The 22,134-nt window shown below is 38.1% G+C and overlaps 1 protein-coding gene across 2 annotated transcripts in view; it reads left to right on the forward strand.

Annotated features, from left to right (window-relative positions):
- CERS6 (ceramide synthase 6) overlaps positions 1-22,134 on the forward strand; it is a 178,724-nt gene that overhangs the window by 37,775 nt on the left and 118,815 nt on the right. For both annotated transcript variants that reach the window (XM_063428628.1, XM_063428629.1), the window contains exons 2-3: positions 17,943-18,048; positions 21,342-21,472. In XM_063428628.1, coding sequence (XP_063284698.1) covers positions 17,943-18,048; positions 21,342-21,472 — 237 coding nt within the window. The remainder of the gene's footprint in view (positions 1-17,942; positions 18,049-21,341; positions 21,473-22,134) is intronic.

Below are 22,134 nucleotides of genomic sequence, written 5' to 3' on the forward strand. Positions count from 1 at the left end.
TTTTTTGTTTTAAATGCACGCTATTGTGACACCAGATATGAGTGGCAATGTGCACTGGCAGAGGTTGGCAGAGTACACGCTGTAGGCCTGACACACCCGCTTGAAGACAAGTAACTGCTATTCAATCTATAACAGTAGGCCTGACACACCCGCTTGAAGACAAGTAACTGCTATTCAATCTATAACAGTTAAAAAAAAATTGTTTTTAAATGCACGCTATTGTGACAACAGATATGAGTGGTGGCACTGGGCAAGTAAGCACAGTATCCACTGTGAGCCTGACACACAGACGCTTGCAGACAACTAACTGCTATTCAATGTATTACAGTGAAAAAAAAAGTTTTGGGGTTTTTAAATGCACGCTATTGTGCCACCAAATATGAGTGGCACTGTGCACTGGCAGTTTACACGCTGTTGGCCTGACACACAGACGCTTGCAGACAACTAACTGCTAATTAATCTATTACAGTGAAAATTTTTTTTTTTTTAAATGCAAGCTATTGTGACACCAGATATGAGTGGTGGCACTGGGCAAGTGGGCACAGTATCCACTGTGAGCCTGACACACAGACGCTTGCAGACAACTAACTGCTATTCAATCTATTACAGTGAAAAAAAAAGTTTTGGGTTTTTTAAATGCACGCTATTGTGCCACCAGATATGAGTGGCACTGTGCACTGGCAGAGTACACGCTGTTGGACTGACACACAGACGCTTGCAGACAACTAACTGCTAATTAATCTATCACAGTGAAAAAACATTTTTTGTTTTTAAACGCAAGCTATTGTGACACCAGATATGAGTGGTGGCACTGGGCAAGTGGGCACAGTATCCACTGTGAGCCTGACACAGAAGCTGGCTGGCAGGCAGGCAGGCAACTGCAATTAGATTACACAGGGAAAAAAACAGACTGATGTTCTAGCCCATAAAAGGGCTTTTTGGGGTGCTGTCCTTACAGCAGAGATCAGATGAGTCCTTCAGGACTGTAGTGGACACTGAATACACTAGCCTAGCTATACATTTCCCTATCAAATGAGCAGCAGCTACACTTTCCCTCCTCTATCTAAGAATGCAGCTTCAGAATGAGGTGGGAGGGTCTGGAAGGGAGGGTCTGCTGTTGATTGGCTGGAATGTGTCTGCTGACTGTGAGGCACAGGGTCAAAGTTTAGTCAATAATGACGAATAGGGGGCGGATCGAACCGCGCATGTGTTTGCCGGGAACTATTCGCCAGCAAACAGTTCGGTACATCACTAATGGCTACTAGAGATGCTTCCTGGAGCACTGTAGTGTGATTTAGGGGTACTTCTTGGGTAGTCATTGTGGGCATTAATCAACCTCTCTACCCACTGTTAACCCAAATTGCATCACTAAGCTCTGGCACGTCTACTAAGGTGTGTTATTACTGATTCTCATAGAGAATTATTAGAGCATGGAGACTGGTGGAAAGTCTAACTGAAATACAGCAGGCAGGGAAAAAGCAAAGGGGGAAATGACATGCAATCAGAGGAGGAACAGAAAATCTGATAAAATTAAAAATCAATAAACGTACTTCTAAAGCATATTTACAGGTAATACTCGAAAAATTAGAATATTGTGCAAAAGTTCATTTATTTCAGAAATGCAACGTAAAAGGGGAAACTAATATATCAGATAGACGCATTACATGCAAAGCAAGATAGTTCAAGCCGTGATTTGTCATAAGTGCGATGTATCACTTGTAATACACTATTTAGGGAAAAACATTTTGTAACAGTAGGTTTACTGCTTGTGGGGAGAAAACTGATATGCATTTTTTATCTACACAGTTTCTTTAACAATCAGTAGTACGTGAATCTATTTCAAGTTATTTTTCTTTAGTTGCAATTAATATGTAAACTTATAAGCAACAATGTGAAACTGCGATTTTTTTATTTCATTCATTTTTTTAAACATTTTGTTCATACTCTATGTTGTGTTTTGTATACATATAGTATATTTAAAAAAGCTATTTATTTCTGCTCTTCAAATAAACATAATAATATATATATATATATACAATATGTATGGATGTGCACTTAAAGAGAAATTCTGGAACAAACATATAGCACAGTTGTGTTCATGAGTTAGACAATTGCCTCAATCCTTAAAGAATTAATGTTATGTAGAATGATAGGAAACTAAAATAATACCCATGTTTGGGAGAAACATCTCTCCATGGGATAAAATCAACTTTACATGGATTTCTTGCCACCTATGTTTGGTCTTTGTATCTGTTTTTGATTTTTAATTTATTTGGCTTTTTGTCAAAATATAACCACGACAAAGCAAAATTAATTAATGGTATTGCAACATCTCCGACAAACTAAGTCAAATGGACTTCTTTTTAATTTCTTGATGTGACAAGTGTGATAGATCCGGAGCCTAATCTTATCAGGGGCACTGCCACAATATATTGTGACGGTGTAGGGTGCGAAGAACCATGTTGTTATAAATCTGTGATACATTCATAAACACTTAACATTTGGATCCTCCGTTGGATCAAGTACGGAGGATAGTAACATGTTGTCAAAGTCAAACACAAGTGCGTGCACTTTGGGTGGATTTAATTAGTGGTTCTGAAGTGTGTCAGACTAAATTGTTATTGTTGCACTACACCAGGGATTTATTAAATCAGCTCTAAACAAATTAAAACACACACGGCGTTCAGGCTACGGCTTAGCATATTGCCTAGTGACATGTAATGGTACCATAAATCTTCAATTACATACTAATTACACTTTGAACCTGAAGCAGTGTTCCATTCTAATGTGCGGTGATGGGGGCTACTTAAAGTTTATGATTTAAAAGCCCCAATTTAGAATATTTAATAGAAGTATGTTTTGTATATAAATAGCTTTCTAAGAGCTGTAAAGGTGATCTAAACAGCAAATAAGCATTACTTATTTATAATAAAGCATTACTGATTAGTGTTGAGAATACAAGAAAACTGAATCAGAAATGCTAGCTCAGTATATTTTTCCTGTGTGATTAATATTTTAATTTTTTTTTAAATCCAAATATGTACTGCCAGCTAACACAAAACAACACAAAGCAACTACACAACCAGCTAACACAAAGCACTTACACAAACCAACTAACACAAAACACTTGTACAAACCAGCAAACTCAAAGCAATTACACAAAACAACTGCACATACCGGCTAACACAAAGCAACCACATAAACCAGCCAACACAAGATAATTCACACAAGCATAACCTCGAACCACACCAGATAGCCAAGACAAGAAACTAGCATAGCAAGAGTTACAAAACGCACATGATTAAATATGAATCTACTTGCTGTAAAACCAATGACTCAATTAATATGCCTCTGCGCAGGCAACAGCTCGCGTACCCACACATGTATTGAGAATTCCGCCTCTGCACAGGCACTTACCTGCTTGAATACAAATAAGTTTGCATTGAAATTTATGATGTGAAACCAATAAACATATTTAAAACAAATATGTACTGCTTTTAATTAAAGGAAAACTATAGGGTTAGGAATACAAATATGTACCTTTGGCGCTGCTTATCTCTGCTCCCTGGCTCTGTCACCTCCGGGGTGGTCCAGTCTAATGCTCCTCATATAGGCACATTGGAGACCTAGTGCACATGAGCTGCCCGCACATTTAAACTTCCCCAATGAAAATCATTGAATCAATGCTTTCCTAGGGGACTTCCAAGTCACGTGAACGACTTGTACAGTGGAAGAGCCTCTAGTGGATGTCAGTATGACTATCTTTACCCTGCAATGTAAACAATGCAGTTCCTGAAAAAGTTAAGTGTTTTGCATTGCATGGGTTAGGAGGACGGAGATACTCCACCAAGACCCCTTTTATGAGAAAGTATCCCTTTAAGAACTGTAAACTAGAGAGAACAAATGGACCAGTATTTTAAAAATGTATTGTAATAAATTGATGCATTCATATTGTGTTTATTGTGGTCAGTAATTAACTGCTTGTGTAAATAAATATGTCTTCACATACCCTTCATAAATGTAATTATATATTTCCCTTGGCACACCAGTGTCAGAGTATGTCAACTGAGATGTTACACATTAGGAGAATACAAAATAATGAAATTATGATTTATTTACTTAACAAAACTTTTAAATATGACCTTTGTTCCAAACATAAACTTTATTAATGAAAGCCATGTGCAAGCAGTCCATGAGGTTTTAGTGCCTGCATAGAGTTTTAAGACAGTCCAGGTTTATTCCAAACCATGGAGTTTAAGATATGTTTATTAACACAGTCTCAGTGTGCAGGAGATTCCATTAGATTTCATATCTTCTTTGGCATTGATCTATTTTCCCCTCTGTTTCCTACTTGAGCCCATTTCTTCTTTACTTCGCTGTCCTTTCCCTACCGTTTGAGGGTTCTCTTTTTTTCTCTATTTCCAAATCATGAGTGCTGCTCTCCTTTGTGGCTTTTCAACAGTCATTCGATGACAGGTAATAAAAGTTAAAAGTATGGGAAAAACAGTAAAATTTGGTGCTACTATCACCTAGTGTGAATCACTCAACCACACAAAATAAAGTGCACAAAAAAGTAAAATTGGTGAGAGCACTCAATACATGCAATTTTATCTTATTACCAGTACTGTCCTTGGTAGATATCTAAAACAATAAAACATAAAAGAGAAGAGACATAGGGTAATATTGTCTTGAATAAATAAATGACCTTGGTTAAAAGGTTACACTCACATGGTTCTGAGTCACTTATGAAAGCTGACTCAGACTATGAACTTGTATAGGAGATGAAAAATCTTTAAGCTGGACGTCTTCTATTGCTGTAGATAATATAGATGAGTTGTCCCCGGATGTGTTGTATCAATTATTCCAGGATGCAAAATCAAAATATAATTATTTATTGGATATAAACTCAAAAATATAAAATGCAAATACAAGATAAAAATTGTCCATAAGAAATACCACGACGCGTTTTGGCAGGAAAGCCTTTCTCAAGTGGTGCTGTGTGTTCATCTCCAATGTCTCCTTATATGCTTTGAAAAGATTGGCGTCCTTTTTCGCGGTGTTCGTATTTGTTTTCTTCCGCTTTCGTCATCTAAAAGCGTCCAACGTGTCCTGCACGTCATGACGTCATTCCGGCGCTGTATACCGGAAATATTGTCGGCGCCATTTTTAAAAAGTCTTTACAGTGTCTTATTTGCCAGTCCTTAACAGATACATTTATTTAAACACGAAGGAATAGAAACATTTAGGATAAAACCTTCTAAAGAGTGAAAAGCAGAGGGGAAAGAAAAAATATATCATTAGATTAGGGGGAAATAGCTATACAACTTATATAGACATATAAATTGATATCAATCCTTTTACTATGTATTATAAAATAACGTAAAAAACTGTTTAATTCATAAAATAATAATTACCGTATTTATCGGCGTATAACATGCACCGGCGTATAACACGCACCTCATTTTTAGAAAGAAATTCCAGGAAATTTCCCCCCCTCCCATAGTATTCCCCCCCCTCATCCCATAGTATTCCCCCCTCATCCCATAGTGTTCCCCCCTCATCTCATAGTGTCCCCCCCCTTTCCATAGTATTCCCCCCCTCCCATAGTATTCTCCCCCCTCCCCTCCCATAGTATTATCCCCCCTCCCCTCCCATAGTATTCTCCCCCCCTCCCCTCCCATAGTATTCTCCCCCCTCCCCTCCCATAGTGTATTTCCCCCCCTCCCCTCCCATAGTGTACTTCCCCCCCTCCCCTCCCCTCCCATAGTGTACTTCCCCCCCTCCCCTCCCCCCCCATAGTGTACTTCCCCCCCCTCCCCTCCCATAGTGTACTCCCCCCCCTCCCCTCCCATCCCATAGTGTACTTCCCCTCCCATAATTACTTACCTGTCCTGAAGCGTTGGCCGGCTTCACAGCGCGCACCGCGGTACAGGAACTTTAATTTCATGTTTCGGTTTCCGGAAACCGGAACATGAAATTAAAGTTCCTGTACCGCGGTGCGCGCTGTGAAGCCGGCCCACGCTTCAGGACAGGTAAGTAATTATGGGATATCGGCGTATAACACGCACCCACGATTTTTCCCCTATTTTCAGGGGGAAAAAGTGCGTGTTATACGCCGATAAATACGGTATATGAATAAAAGCTCCAACATAAAATTGCTCCATTATACAATTAATAAATATTTTTATATATATGAGTTTACTTCAAAGTCTACATTTAGGGGGTGGGGCCGGGCGCCGAGCTGCATGGCGGCAAACTACCAGAGCTCTGAGCCCTAGCCACGAAGAATGGCATTAAAACCGCTTAAGAATGGCCCTTAGAGCCGGACACCAGCACAGAATCAAAAAGAGAAATACCTCAGCTCCAATTCGATACCACACATGTACCTAACGCACCGGGAGCAATGAAACCGACACACCCGGCCTACCAACCTCCACAGGCAACGACATTGCATAAATGAGACCCGGCAACGGAGGATCGCACCAATTTTTATACATCTGAGTTTACTTCAAAGTCTACATTTAGACCATATGGAGACAAAGTTTCCATGTTAAAAATCCATTTCATTTCAGTTTTGTTAAGGAGGTTCTCTATGTATCCTCCCCTCCAATGTACATTCACAGCCTCTATCCCCATAAATTCAATACCATCTGTATAGCCTCCATGAGCTTCTAAAAAATGTTTAGACACATTGCTGACATCACAAGTTGCCATAATTAATCCATCTTCCCATTTAAATGGGATTTGAATGCCTTCTATAATAAAATTGATTTGTTGGGGATCCAGTTCAGTATTTTTATCCCAAAAATGCCTAGCAGCCTCACAACCTCTCTCGTGTTCAATAATGGTATAGAGGCTGCTGACATCACAAGTTGCCGTAATTAATCCATCTTCCCATTTAAATGGGAAGATGGATTAATTATGGCAACTTTTCCCATTTAAATGGGAAGATGGATTAATTATGGATTAATTATGGCAACTTGTGATGTCAGCAGCCTTTATACCATTATTGAACACGAGAGAGGTTGTGAGGCTGCTAGGCATTTTTTGGATAAGGATACTGAACTGGATCCGCAACAGATCAATTTTATTATAGAAGGCATTCAAATAATCCTTTCCAATAATTTCTTTTGGTTTGAAAACAATTTTTATTTACAGACCAAGGGAACAGCTATGGGGACCAGACTTGCCCCAAGTTATGCTAATTTGTTCATGGCATATTGGGAGGAACTTGAGATTTTCTCCAAGCCAGAACTGGGGGCAAGTCTGGTCCTCTACAAACGATACATCGACGATATTTTTATAGTGTGGAGAGGAACACAAGAGTCTTTTTAAAGTTTTTTTAAAAGATCTTAATAAAAATAGCTGGAATATTAATTTAACTCACGAGATTAGTACCCAAAAAGTAAATTTTCTGGATTTATGCATTTATATTAAGGATAATCAGATTAAAAGCAACATATTTTTTTAAATTGGTAGATGTAAATAGTTTTATAAATTTAAAAAGTTGCCATTTTTGACCACGGTGGTTCGTTAATGGGTGCTTTCATTAAGGTGCGTCTCGCACATTTTGCCGCTAGGTATGCAACTTGAACTGATGTGGTATTGGCCCTCTTCTGTAGGAGCGTGACCTTAGGTAATCTGGGTATATGAGCCAGTCGTTGAGCCAGCGGTTTTAAGCAGTGTAGCACTAATGTCATTTAGCCTTGCGCGTGATGTGCCACGTCACTTGTCTGTGAACTTCAGCCCTTAAGGGTATCATAGCTTGTCACATGTGCTGGTGTGGCTATGTGTGGGCATGCACTGTAAGCGGCTTCCCTGGCTGTGGGAGAGTTGACGTATATTCTGTTAAAAAGTTAAAATGTAGGTATGTTAACCTACACTATATGTTGCGTCCATCTGGCTATCAAGTCAGCAGTAATAAATGGCATTATGTTTTTGCCCCATGGAGCGCTGTATCGTGAATGGCATGTTCATTTTTTTTTTCTTCGAACTATGTATAGATTGCTTAATATAATAATAGCGAAACAGTGCATTTCTGACTGAATTGCTAAATTTAAGCTATAGGCGTCTAGTCTTTAAGGGTTTTACTTGAGCATAGGGTCCGTCCTTCCTTGCACTATTTCTACTAGGGGAAGTATGCTCCCAACTCCTAAAATTTTTCGAGAATCTTTATGTTTAGGCATACTCCTCTCTATTGCAACCAACAAATACGGTTAACGATATGGGCATTATTACATCAGTTACATTTAGCCAGTGTTAGCTTATGCGTTTATCCTTCATATGCTGCGACAGTTAGGCTATACTGTAAGCGAAAGAGTGTATGCAACGTCTGCTGGTATCTACGCAGCATGCCTAGAATCTGTGTAAAATAATAAGAAAATGGTCAACATCAAACATGCATATAAATCATAATTGCGTGGACTATGCCCTTGTAAGCGGTAGTGCTGTATATCTGATCCACTAAAATTAACGCTCATGGACCATTGTAAGTAATTACACGTGTCTCTCAATACGGTTTCTCGGTGTCTCCTTGAGGTTGGTGTCTAGGGAGCGCCCCATAGATATAGCCCATTGTATAAGTCCCAGGTATGGTGTTTGAGACACATATATTCCATCCGTTACATTACGTAATCTGGCTGACTGTGTGGGAGTGATGTCGGGCATGGCCCTTGTGAGCGTGCAAAGCGGTCGGGTCGCCCATGCAGGTCAGGGAGCATCCAGCGCTCCCCCGTCTTCCTGGCTGCCAGGACCCGGTCAGCCCCCAGTCCGGCCCAGGCCGTCCTCCGTTAGCACCGCAGCCCAGTGGGCACTCGGGAGCAACATGGGCTGTTGCGGTCCCCCCACCCAAAGAGCTGGGCTCACAGCAGTGGGGACAGGTTTCTCTGGGTGCCCTCCTCATCTGGAGGTTGAGTGGTCGTGGCATCAGTTCCTGGGCCGCCCAGGCAGTCCGTCCGCGGCCCCGACCTCCACGGGTCAAGCGGCGGGCGCCAGTGTCTCCTCCCATGCACGGGTCCACCGTTTTCCGCTTCACACTGCTGGCAGGTCCCATTATGACAGCCTCTGCCAGTGTAGGGGAGCGGCACAGGTTCCGGCTGGAAGTTCCTGCCTCGGCGTGTGCGGTCCCCACGTGGCTGGGATTACCCCCACCGGCCGGGGGGGGGGAACGGGGCAGTGCCCCGAGCCAGTGTTGCCCTCCATGGCAGTGTGTGTCTCTGGCATGTGTGCCTCCATTGCCGGGTCTCATTTATGCAATGTCGTTGCCTGTGGAGGTTGGTAGGCCGGGTGTGTCGGTTTCATCGCTCCCGTGCATTAGGTACATGTGTGTTATCGAATTGGAGCTGAGGTATTTCTCTTTTTGATTCTGTGCTGGTGTCCGGCTCTAAGGGCCATTCTTAAGCAGTTTTAATGCCATTCTTTGTGGCTAGGGCTCGGAGCTCTGGTAGTTTGCCGCCATGCGGCTCGACGCCCGGCCCCGCTCTCTAAATGTAGACTTTGAAGTAAACTCATATATATAAAAATATTTATTAATTGTATAATGGAGCAATTTTATGTTGGAGCTTTTATTCATATAATTATTATTTTATGAAATAAACAGTTTTTTAAGTTATTTTATAATACATAGTAAAAGGATTGTTATCAATTTATATGTCTATATAAGTTGTATAGCTATTTCCCCCTAATCTAATGATATATTTTTTCTTTCCCCTCTGCTTTTCACTCTTTAGAAGGTTTTATCCTAAATGTTTCTATTCCTTCGTGTTTAAATAAATGTATCTGTTAAGGACTGGCAAATAAGACACTGTAAAGACTTTTTAAAAATGGCGCCGACAATATTTCCGGTATACAGCGCCGGAATGACGTCATGACGTGCAGGACACGTTGGACGCTTTTAGATGATGAAAGCGGAAGAAAACAAATACGAACACCGCGAAAAAGGACGCCAATCTTTTCAAAGCATATAAGGAGACATTGGAGATGAACACACAGCACCACTTGAGAAAGGCTTTCCTGCCGAAACGCGTCGTGGTATTTCTTATGGACAATTTTTATCTTGTATTTGCATTTTATATTTTTGAGTTTATATCCAATAAATAATTATATTTTGATTTTGCATCCTGGAATAATTGATACAACACATCCGGGGACAACTCATCTATATTATCTACAGCAATACAAGACGTCCAACTTAAAGATTTTTCATCTCCTATACAAGTTCATAGTCTGAGTCAGCTTTCATAAGTGACTCAGAACCATGTGAGTGTAACCTTTTAACCAAGGTCATTTATTTATTCAAGACAATATTACCCTATGTCTCTTCTCTTTTATGTTTTATTGTTTTAGATATATACCAAGGACAGTACTGGTAATAAGATAAAATTGCATGTATTGAGTGCTCTCACCAATTTTACTTTTTTATTCGATGACAGGTGTCAATACCTCTATCTAGCGGTCATTTTTATTGCTTCCTTTGTTCAACGTTCATCCTATTTCTTATGTGTTTTTGTAACATCCCCCTGTATGTCAATATTGTGGCATTCTTTCTATTTCATATGTTTTCCACCCCAAATTGTTGAAATCTTAGCTTATCTCTGGTGTTCATCGTGCTTTTGTTTTCCTGTATGTGCTGCCTCCTAAACTCACTCGTGTACTTTACTCTTACCCCATGTTAATGTATCGTGGTATTCTTCCTGCCTGTGTCACCTTATCACTCAAGATGTTCTCCTCCAATCAGCTCTGTATCTTTATTTAGTCTACTGTTTTAATGCAATTCCTTTTTTGCACCATAGCCATATTCCCCACATAATCCCCATAGCTTTGTTTCACATCTCATCCCTACAGCCATATACCTAACCCAGCATCGCAGTCATATTCTTCATCTCATTGCTCTAGCCATATCCCTTTATCATCCCTTTAGCCATATTCCAAAATTCATCGTTATGGTCATATTACCAACCTAGCACCATAGACATGTTTCCTATCTAATCTGCATAGCCATATGTCCCATTGCATCTGTATAACTTGAAAACAGAATAGGAAAACCGCACTTCACTTCAATCCCAGGTGTTTAACTGGACCCGAAGTGGGCAAATCCTCCGTCTAGCAATAGACAAAAGAAAGGGATGATCCAGCTTGACAGAGACCTCCGGTGGGGTCGAAACATTGAGTGCCTGGACCATCCCCTTCCTCTTATGATCGTATTCACAATCCAGAACCACAGCCACATTGCCCACTCCATCTCCATAGTCATGTTCCCAACCTTAACAAACCCATCATGATTGCAATTTAATTTAAACCTCAAAGCTGATTTGTAAGCTAACATTGTCATTTAAAAAAGTCTTGCCTATCCATCTTCTACTAGTTTGCCTTACACGGTATACTAAAGGCATTGCAAGAATGGCCATCGACTCAAAACAACACTTGCTGCTATTTCCCAAAAGAAAACTCAAAGACACAGCTTGGAACAGAATGTTTCTTTAATCTGACCTTATTAAAGGTTTGAATCCGTAGTTGAACAGCTGCAGAGAAAAAGGTTTTCACTTTTTGACAAACATGTATACATATATTAAAGTTTTGAAATAGAATTTTGTCATTTGCAGGATCAGTGTACCAGAAAATAATGACATTTTAGAAGGTTGGTACACAATTATCCTGGTTGGAGCTGAAGTGCTTTTGTATTTTTTTCCTGTGCAGTTTTCTTGAAATTACATCACTCCATGTACTTAAACGTTTCCCTGAGCAGAGGCAATACATATGCAGATTTCAGTTTGAATATTCTTTCTGATATTTCACGATATTACGAGTTTCTTCAACATCTTGAATTACTTCTTTAACAAGACACAGGAGTATACTTCAAAAATCCGAGTTCGTGAAACTCTACAAGTTAGAACTGAGTTTACAAAAATGCATTTCTGTGATCTTGTAATATAGCTTACAGCTTCAATAAGATATCTGTATAATCTGCTCAGCTGAATATTTTGGAACGTTATGAATAAATTAACAGTTTAACCTGGGTAATCTTTGAGTAGAATAAGCTGCCTTGGCAATGTAGGATCGAACTTGTCTCAGTTCTTACGGACATTTTTTTTCCAGTCTTTATTGAAATTAGTTTTAAGCATTCATGTATAACATCATATTAATACAAACAGTATCACTACGATATAGATATCGTAACATGTCACAGCCATTCAATTCTATCAGACATTTTTACATTTTAATAGTCGGTCCAATTAAATAATTGTTGTTCAAGTGTTCTTTGTACTATTTAGCTTAGACGACAATTTAGCTTGTTGCTGGCTTTGTGCAAATATTATAACTTTGGACTCGATTGAATTCGTTTGAATCAAAATCAGGAATGATTACATTCTGCTAGAAAAATAACTGATTTATTTTGTTTCTTTGTAGCTAAATCATTTGAATGCTTTTTTTTTTCTAAACGAATGGAACCATTTCTGATTGAATCAAATTAAATCAAGGCCCTTGCCAGTAGGTTTTGAAGTCATATCGTCGGTCTTTTTCCATTTTGACCGAAGGTATCTGTGTAATGAACTACCTCGAGAAGGTCAACTGACACCCGATGGAGACAGAGCTTTTCGAGTCTACCTTTCCATAGTGGGGTGTGGTTATTGCAGGCCTGAAAATGAGAAAAATAATAAACAAACAAACAACAAAAAAAATCTGGCTAGATAGACATTTAAAAATAATATAATTAATAACCATTATATACACTCAAGTAAAAAAAAAAAAAAAAAAAACAATGAAAAAACAAAAAATAAAATTGCTACCAAAAGAACTTTTATGTTGGAATCTGACAGTTCCTCTGTAATAAAGTTTCTAAAAACAAAAACAGTTAGTTCTTTCAGCGGCAGACGCCTTCATTGCAATTCATGAAGTAAACTCTGCCCAAACTGCTGTATAATCTAACTTGCTGTATAATCTAACTTTTATTAGTAGTTTAAAAGCAGCGAACTGAACTTAATAGTGGATGATCCAACAGCGGGTGCATTTGTTATGTACATCGGCTTCTAATTAAATATCAGAAGTTAGGCTCACCAACCACAGTATGTTCACCCCTTAAACAACATTAGGAATAATAAATGAAAGTAAGATAGTATCTTTCTCGTGGATTACAAATAAGTCTGAAGGACATAGATGTAAATATACACATGGGAGAGAACTCAAAGTGCGATAGCCTATTTGCAAGAGTTTTTCGTCTCACAATAATAGAGTGCTTTCCTCTCTGAAGGATGGATGGGTTTTATATTTCTTGACATGCTTTCCTGTGTTTTCAGCCTTAGCGAATACTGTTTGATTCACTTGATGTATATATGAGTTAAGTTAGATTTCCTGTTTTTAAACTACCAATAATAGTTAAAGAGACACTATAGTCACCCAGACCACTTCAGCTCAATGAAGTGGTCTGGGTGCCGGGTCCCTCAGGTTTTAACCCTTCACATGTAAACACGGCAGTTTCAGAGAAACTACTATGTTTACATTAGGGGTTAATCCAACCTCTAGTGGCGGTCTTCCTGACAGCCTGCTAGAGGCGCATCTGTGATGCTGGATGCGAAATTCGCATCCAATGTGCAGAACGTCCATAGGAAAGCATTGAGAAATGCTTTCCTATGGACTGTTAGAATATGCGGCTCCACTCTGGAGCTGACGTCGGCGGGGGAGGAGAGGTCACCAGCGCCGAGGGAGCTCGGCACTAGATTAAGGTAAGCTGCTGAGGGGGTTTTAACCCCTTCAGCCCAGCGGAAGGGGGAACCTGAGGGTGAGGGTCCCTCAAGGATTATATAGTGTCAGGAAAATGAGTTTGTTTTCCTGACACTATATTGATCCTTTAAGTTTTATTTTACACTAACCTCCCCCTGTCTTTTGGCTACTTACTTTAATGATATTTTATATTTTGGAAGTTTAGTTTGGCGACTTCTTTTTGTGGTGGTCGCCTAAGAACCCCTTTTGTTCTGGGAAGGAAAGACTACTTCCTCAACCATATTTATATATTTTTATTTTCACTTTTATTGCAATCCATTATTTCTAGCTGCTGTAAGGATTTGACTTATAGTTCTGTGAACAGATTGCTACATCTCAAGGGGCTCTTGGTCTGAGTCCACATCTAGAAATTCAATGCTTTCATAAATAACAGACTGGCTGTCGTCACAAAGCAATGGTAATTTTTCATGTGATACACAAAAAACTATCACCACATATAAATAATGAAGATCTATAAATAACAAGGCAATATACCAACTTCAGTTTTTTGAAGTCAGTTTTACTTATTCAAAGTCATTAATGGAAAACATTGCACTTGTTTTACTTTAAAAATGTGGAAGTTGCAAAGGAAAAAAATAACATACCGTATATACTCGAGTATAAGCCGACCCGAATATAAGCCGAGGCTCTTGTTCTTCCTCAGTTTGTCTATGAGTAGTACAGTTCAGTCACTGCACTCTGTGCCTGTACTCTCTATGTAATCTTTCTAGGCAGCCAGCTAGGAATAGGAACACATTTTTTATGAATGGGGGAGGCGTGGTTAAGGGAGCAGGGTTGTGATGCAATATTCTAACCCGAAGGTCCCCCCCAATTAAAAATGTACATTAGTGAGCATGCAAAAAATATTGATGAAGCCAAAACCTCTCAAATGTATTAAAGTTGGCTTTATGCCCGAAGGGTCAATTTAATCACCATGTTTTATTACCAAATGGGCTTTTCATCTATCTAAAATCAATATGAGAACATTTTAACTTGGTAATAATAACTGCAAAATCCCAGGGTTTGCTTGAGAGCAAAATGTACCATTCCCGTTTAAATAATTTTGGGTCATTATGGTATTCACATATATATGAAAAAATGAGCCGCGCTAATGCTGAAATGGTAATGGAATTTAAAAATACAATTTATCTTATACCAAATTAAAAGTCAAAATGTTAAAAAAAAAACATAGAAAATTTGCAAAGCAGAACAAAAATGCTACTTCCCAGAATTCTCCTCCGCATTTTGTATGTGCTGTACTACAGCTGGACGGTTTTCAATAGTTTGGACTTACTACCGGACCATATTTGAGGAGGACAGATTTTTCTTTTTTAAATTAAATGTCTGCATGAATTTCTTTAACCCTTTCAGGACCGCTGACGGTTCAGGACCGTCAGCGGTAAAACGTGCGTTTGGACCGCTGACGGTCCTGAACCGTCATAACGGTCTGGGGCTACTTACCTGATCGCCGTCGGTCCCACGGCGGCGATCAGCTCTCCTCCTGGTCCAGGGGGACTGCCTGTCTGCCCGGGCAGTCCCCCCTCGGCAGATCAGGACCCCACGGCCATGTGATCACTCGATCACATGACCGCAATAGGGGTCCATGTGTCTGCCTGCAGGGGGACTGTCTGTGCTGACAGGCAGTCTCCCTGTAAGTAAAAAATCAAAAAACAAAAGTAAAAAAAAAAAACAATCAGTGTAAAAAAAAAAAAATAATATGTGTATATATATATACACATGTATTATATCTATATATACCTATATATAATATATGTATATATATCATATATATAATGTCATACTAAGTGTATTTTTATATTTATATATACGTATATTAATATAAAAATACACTTATATTTAAATTACACACGAATATATACAATATATATAATAACTATATATATGGTATATATATATTATTATAAAATACAAATAATATGTTAATAAAAATAAATAACAAAAAATAAAAATAATTTTTAATAATTAAAAAAAAATTATATATATATATATATATGCAATTTTATTCTAACAGTATTTTGATATTGATATATATATATTTATATCAAAATACACTTAGAATGTAATGATATATATATCTATGAATAAATAAATAAATAAAAAATAATACGAAATATACATATGTCCACATACATAATTACATAAATAATTTCATAAATATACACGTAGACGTTAAATATATAAATATGTATATATATTAAAATTCTACGTGCGTATTTATGTAATATTTTTACCTAATTAAGTAATTTTAATGATTGCAATTTGAGGGACCTGCCTGCCAACCCAGGCCAAAAGTCCAGATAATTTAATTTGCTAGCACTGTGTTTAACCCTGTAACTTTCTATGACACCCTAAATCCTGTACATGGGGTTACTGTTTTACTCGGGAGACTTCGCTGAACACAAATATTAGTGTTTCAAAACAGTAAAACACATCACAGCGATGATATTGTCAGTGAAAGTGAAGTTTTTTGAATTTTTCACACACAAACAGCTCTTTCACTGAGGATATTATTGCTGTGATATATTTTACTGTTCTGATACACTAATATTTGTGTTCAGCGAAGTCTCCTGAGTATAACAGTACCCCACATGTAGAGGTTTGATAGTGTTTGTGAAAGTTACAGGGTCAAATTTAAGGCTTGATTTTACTTTTTTTTTTTATTGAAATTTGTCAGATTGGTTAGGTTGCCTTTGAAAGCGTATGGTAGCCAAGGAATGAGAATTAGCCCCATGATGGCATACCATTTGCAAAAGAAGACAACCCAAGGTATTGCAAATGGGGTATGTTCAGACTTTTTTGGAAGCCACTTAGTCACAAACACCGGTCAAAGTTAGCGTTTTTTGCATTTTTAACACACAAACAAATATAAATGCTAACTTTGGCCAGTGTTTGTGACTAGGTGGCTACTAAAAAAGACTGGACATACCCAATTTTGAATACCCTGGGTTGTCTACTTTAAAAAATATGTACATGTTAGGTGTGTTTCGGGGATTTATGACAGATAACGGTGTTACAACGTCACTATTGATACATTTAAAATATATATATATTGAAACAGCAATTTCCTACTTGTATTTATAGGCCTATAACTTGCAAAAAAAAAGCAATAAAGCATGTAAACACTGGGTGTTTTTAAACTCGGGACAAAATTTTGAATCTATTTAGCAGTTTTTTTCATTAGCTTTTGTAGATAAGTAAAAGATTTTTCAAGTAAAAGTCCAAAAACATGTTTTTTTTTTATTTTTCACCATATTTTTTTTTAAAATACAATATATGACATAAATAATGGTATGTAAAGAAAGCCCTTCTTGTCGTGAAAAAAACAATATATAACTTGTATGGGAACCGTAAATGAGAGAGCGGAAAATTACAACTAAACACAAACACCACAAAAGTGTTAAAACTGCTCTGGTCCTTAACGTACAAACATCGCAAAAACAGGCCGGTCCTTAAGGGGTTAATACATTTTATTTTATTTAAATCTGAACCGCAACATGTTATGGTTTTTATCACTGTGACTTTTTATTCAGTAAAATAAATACTTGAGCTTTAATTTCATTATCATTTCTGGGTTAGCGCGGTTAATTTTTGTATTTATTTGGTATACATTTTGTCTGTCTTTTACTGGTTGTGGGTTCCCTATTTTATGAACTGCAAGTTTTTTTTTAATTTTTAGTATTTATTGATCGCACTTTCAGACCATGTATTTTCATTATGGTATTTGTCTGATCCTTCTGTTCTCTCCATTCCTCATCCTACAGGAAGATTAATAAAACTTTTAACTCTGCAAAATACTCATTTTAAAATAAATTCATGTTGTTTCGCAAAGTTATAGAATTCCAGTGAAAGGCTACCAGCACTGAGTATGTTCACTACACGTTTTATCCAAAAATTAGAAAACTTAAACCACCTACATTAGTACCATTATTACAAATTTCCTGAAATGGGAATATAACCTCTCCTACGATCACATGTTACTTTAGGATAAACATTTTGGGACGTAGCTCACAGATGTGTCTTGTTCACTTACCAAATGGTAAGTAATATATAATAGCGGCCACACTACAAAGCCAGACCAACGTGTTCTCATTAAAAAAATGGCTGAAATATAATTTGAATTTTGGATAATTTTTAATAGTTTTTTTCTCTTTATTTATGTTTTGTAGGTTTATAGCTAAACCCTGTGCTTTGGCACTGAAAATTCAAGCCAGTGGACCACGGAAGGCCCAGCATAATGCTATTTTAGAAAAAGTCTTCACCTCGATCACCAAGGTATTGTAGGCACATTTTTGCCTCTCCATTACTTGCCAAACAATATTTATGTAGTATGCTTCAATAAGGGAGCTGTAATTTGTATAAATAAATAGCTCCCTGGTGAGCACACTATATAAATGCTCTATTTGTTTTTTATATTTTATGTTTTGTTTTTTTATCTTTACCATTTCTTATTCCCTGTTTGTGCTTAAAGGGACACTCCACTGTCCAAATACAAAAATAAATAAGAACATTAAACGATCACTATAGGGTCAGGAACACAGACATGTATTCTTGACCCTATAGTGTTAAAACCACCACCCCCCTGGGCCCCTCATGCCTCCATAAATATAGCAAAATCTTACTGTATTCAAGCCTGAAGCTGTAACTCTGCATGCTGTTTGTCTCAGAACAATCAGCAATCTGCTGACATCATCAGAAGTGGTAGCCCGATCTAATGACAGTGCTTCTCCATAGGATTGGCTGAGACTGACAAGGAGGCAGATCAGGGGCAGAGCCAGCATGATTCAAACACAGCCCTGGCCAATCAGCATCTCCTCATAGAGATGAATTGAATCAAGGAATCTCTATGCGGAAAGTTCAGTGTCTGCATGCAGAGGGAGGAGATACTGAATGTGTGGATGCATTTTAGGCCGCCATGACCCAGGAAGGATCTCTAACAGCTATCTGAGGAGTGGCCAGTGAAGTTATCACTAGGCTGTAATGTAAACACTGCATTTTCTCTGAAAAAAGACAGTGTTTACAGCAAAAAGCCTGAAGGTAATGATCCTACTGTTCTGGTGACTATAGTGTCCCTTTAATTTAAAAATCACTGTTTAGTAGATATACTCCCAATGAAAACATTATTTTTTTTTGTGTAACAAGGTTAATTTATAAAATATGCTTGCACATCAAAATCACAATCAGTCTTGTTTAAATAAATAATAAATAATAATTAGAATAAAATACAAATTAAAAATGATTTACTCTTTGAATGAGAACATCGTAATGAAAAAATATAGTGCATACAATCAATATTTTGGACAGGTATGCCAGCTGAGAAGATGAAACAGGTTTGAGGGGTAGGGATAAAAAGGTTTGGGGAGAGGAGATTTTAAAGGTAGAGGTTTCTGATTGTTTGGGTTATGGAAGCTAACATTGGATGGGTGGATGGATGGGTGGATGGATTATTGTATTGGTGTCTGACATATCCCTATAATTCTCCCATAAGATCCCCAATTCTTTGCAATTGTCTGCTCCCTGTTATGTAAAATGTGTGCTCTGTTTAAAGCCTGTGACCAGTCTAATAAACCAGTACTAATCAACATTTCATCATGTCTTTAGCTGGTGTTTGTTGTATGTTTATTTTCCATTGCTGCAGTTGCCTGGTAGATTGGAATTAGCTGAAGAGTATTGCTGAAAAATGTGGATTCTCGTTGGTGGTTTCCTCCTCGAGAATCACAAATGGAGTAATAGGTTCAGAATAGGTCTGAACACTGTGATGGAATAAAAGTCCACGGAAGTCACCTAGGCCACTTAATTTCAGTGAAGCGGTCTCGGTGCGGTGATCCTGTCAATTTAACCCTTCAAGGTAAATCATTGCAGTTTCATTACATCTAATGGCTGTTCCACTGACGGCCACCAGACGGCCACCAGAGCTTCTGCAGAGCTGAGTGAGTAAAACACAGTGTCACGTGACACTGAAACCTCTGTTGCTTAAATGCTTTCCTACGGAGAAGCTTGCATACGTGTAGGGCACTAGCCATGCATGTGCATCAGTGCTCCTTCATAAGGAGCATTGGATTAGACCATGGAGGAGACCATGCATCCTCCATGACGTTATGGGTAGAGGTAAGCAGCACCAAGAGGCCTCAGCACTGGAAAAAGGTGAGTAAAAAGCCTAATGTTATTGTTTTCATTATTTTTATGGCACATGTCTATCTAACAAGGGGCCATAACACCATAGTATAAGAATGCAGGTTAGTATTCTATAACTCTCAATCTCAAACCATAGACTTGTCCATCTATGTACGCTACATTCTCAACATATTTTAAGTCCTCATTGACCTTAATAAATGTTGGGTGGTGTCTGTATGTTCACTAATCTGCAACCTGCTTGTTTTTCAATGGCATAGACAATTTTTTACATGTCGAAAACATTTAGCTAAAAGCCTATTCCGAATTTTAATTAGATTAACCTTTAAAAAAAAAAAAATCTTATTTTATTTCTATTATTTCTGACTGCTCTTAATTACCGTATTAGTCAGTTTATGATATGCCAAATAAATGCTGTTTTGTAGCCTCCACATGTTACAGACCATTCACTAAATAACAGGCAAGTTTATGTTAGAAATCCTTTGAGTTTTGATACACAGCTCATTATGACAACAACCACATGCATTGTGGACTCTCTGGTTATGAAATACCTTTTAGCCAATACGAATCTACAAAATATAATTTGTAAATAGAAAGGTCTCAGCTATAGCATGCCACTTGCTACATTGATAGACAATGGTAATATATAATTTTTTTCGCTGAGGAACTCTGTTAAACGCTGAGGAACTCTCCTCCCTCTGTCGATGTCAGCGCCGAATGCTCATGCGCGGCAAGAGCCGCGCGCGCATTCAAACAGGCCATAGGAAAGCATTTCTCAATGCTTTCCTATGGACGTACAGCGTCTTCTCGCTGTCATTTTCACAGTGAGAAGCGTGGAAGTGCCTCTAGCGGCTGTCATTGAGACAGCCACTAGAGGCTGGATTAACCCTAGTGTAAACATAGCAGTTTCTATGAAATTGCTATGTTTACAGCTGCAGGGTTAACACTAGATGGACCTGGCACCCAGACCACTTCATTGAGCTGAAGTGGTCTGGGTACCTATAGTGGTCCATTAACTCAATATATATCTTAAATAAAAACACTTTTTTTGAATCATTTATTGAGTGTGGTATTATTTTTTTTTTTATTTATGCTATTATTTTTCCAATATTTTAAGTTCTACTGAGAATCCCAGTTCTTTTTTACCATATGAAAACATCCTAAGTAGCTCACCATAATTTTATAGAAATACATTGTTACAATATGTAATGTACGTCACTCGGTACTGAGTGACATTAGATGGGAGCTATTTCTGATACTGCTTTTATATATTCTTTTTCTTCCCAAATGATTAGTTTACAACAAACCATCTTATGTTACTTATTCCTTTCTAATGTTTTTATTATTTTGTTTACATTGTTGTTTGATGTTATATAGAAAGTAGTTATCTTTTTATGTTTGCTAATCACCTTAATTACCCGGCATATCTCTTGCAGCACCCTGATGAGAAGAGATTGGAGGGACTCTCTAAGCAACTTGACTGGGATGTTCGGAATATTCAGCGTTGGTTTAGACAGAGAAGGAACCAGGAAAAGCCAAGTACTCTAACTCGCTTTTGCGAGAGCATGTGAGTTACTTTTTTTTCTCCTTCTCAGTTTGTGAGGAAACATTAGGGGAGCCTTGTAATTTATCGGATCAGCTTTAATACTAGCCATTAAACTATTGGGGATTTTCAGTGTCAAATCTATTATAAATCTGTCTGCGATTTAATTCATGTGTTTAAAAATGTGATAACCTGTACATAGTTCAAACACTCCTATAAATACTTGCAGAAAACTTTGCTCTGCTCCAATGCAGTCTACTTTTCTCTTTAGTTCATAGGAGCATGGGCTTAATGGAGAAAGTATCCTAGGACTCCATGTTTTCATTGATTTATGGTCATTAATGCAAAAGGATAGTGGACTGCATAGGGCTACCAAATGTTGGGTATTATGGGTATGCTCACACAAACTAACTTACTATCCAAGTACAGTGAGTCAATGATCCAAAAAGATCCGATTTGTACCCAAATGAGGCAATTTGGTTGTGTTGAAAGCCTCACTTAACTCTCTGCAACCCCATGGTCCTTTAAAGAAATACAAGAGTAATTAATGAAAAGTCATGAAGACTCTATCTAAACCAGAAGACCTCCATATCCTAATCCCTCACACCATCCTTGATGGAAGGATGGGATTAAGAACACAAGTGGTGGCTCTCCATAACTCCTAATAGCCTCAGAACCCAGAGCAT

This window comes from Pelobates fuscus, chromosome 8, assembly GCF_036172605.1.
Source record: "Pelobates fuscus isolate aPelFus1 chromosome 8, aPelFus1.pri, whole genome shotgun sequence".
NCBI classification, from domain to species: Eukaryota; Metazoa; Chordata; class Amphibia; order Anura; family Pelobatidae; genus Pelobates; species Pelobates fuscus.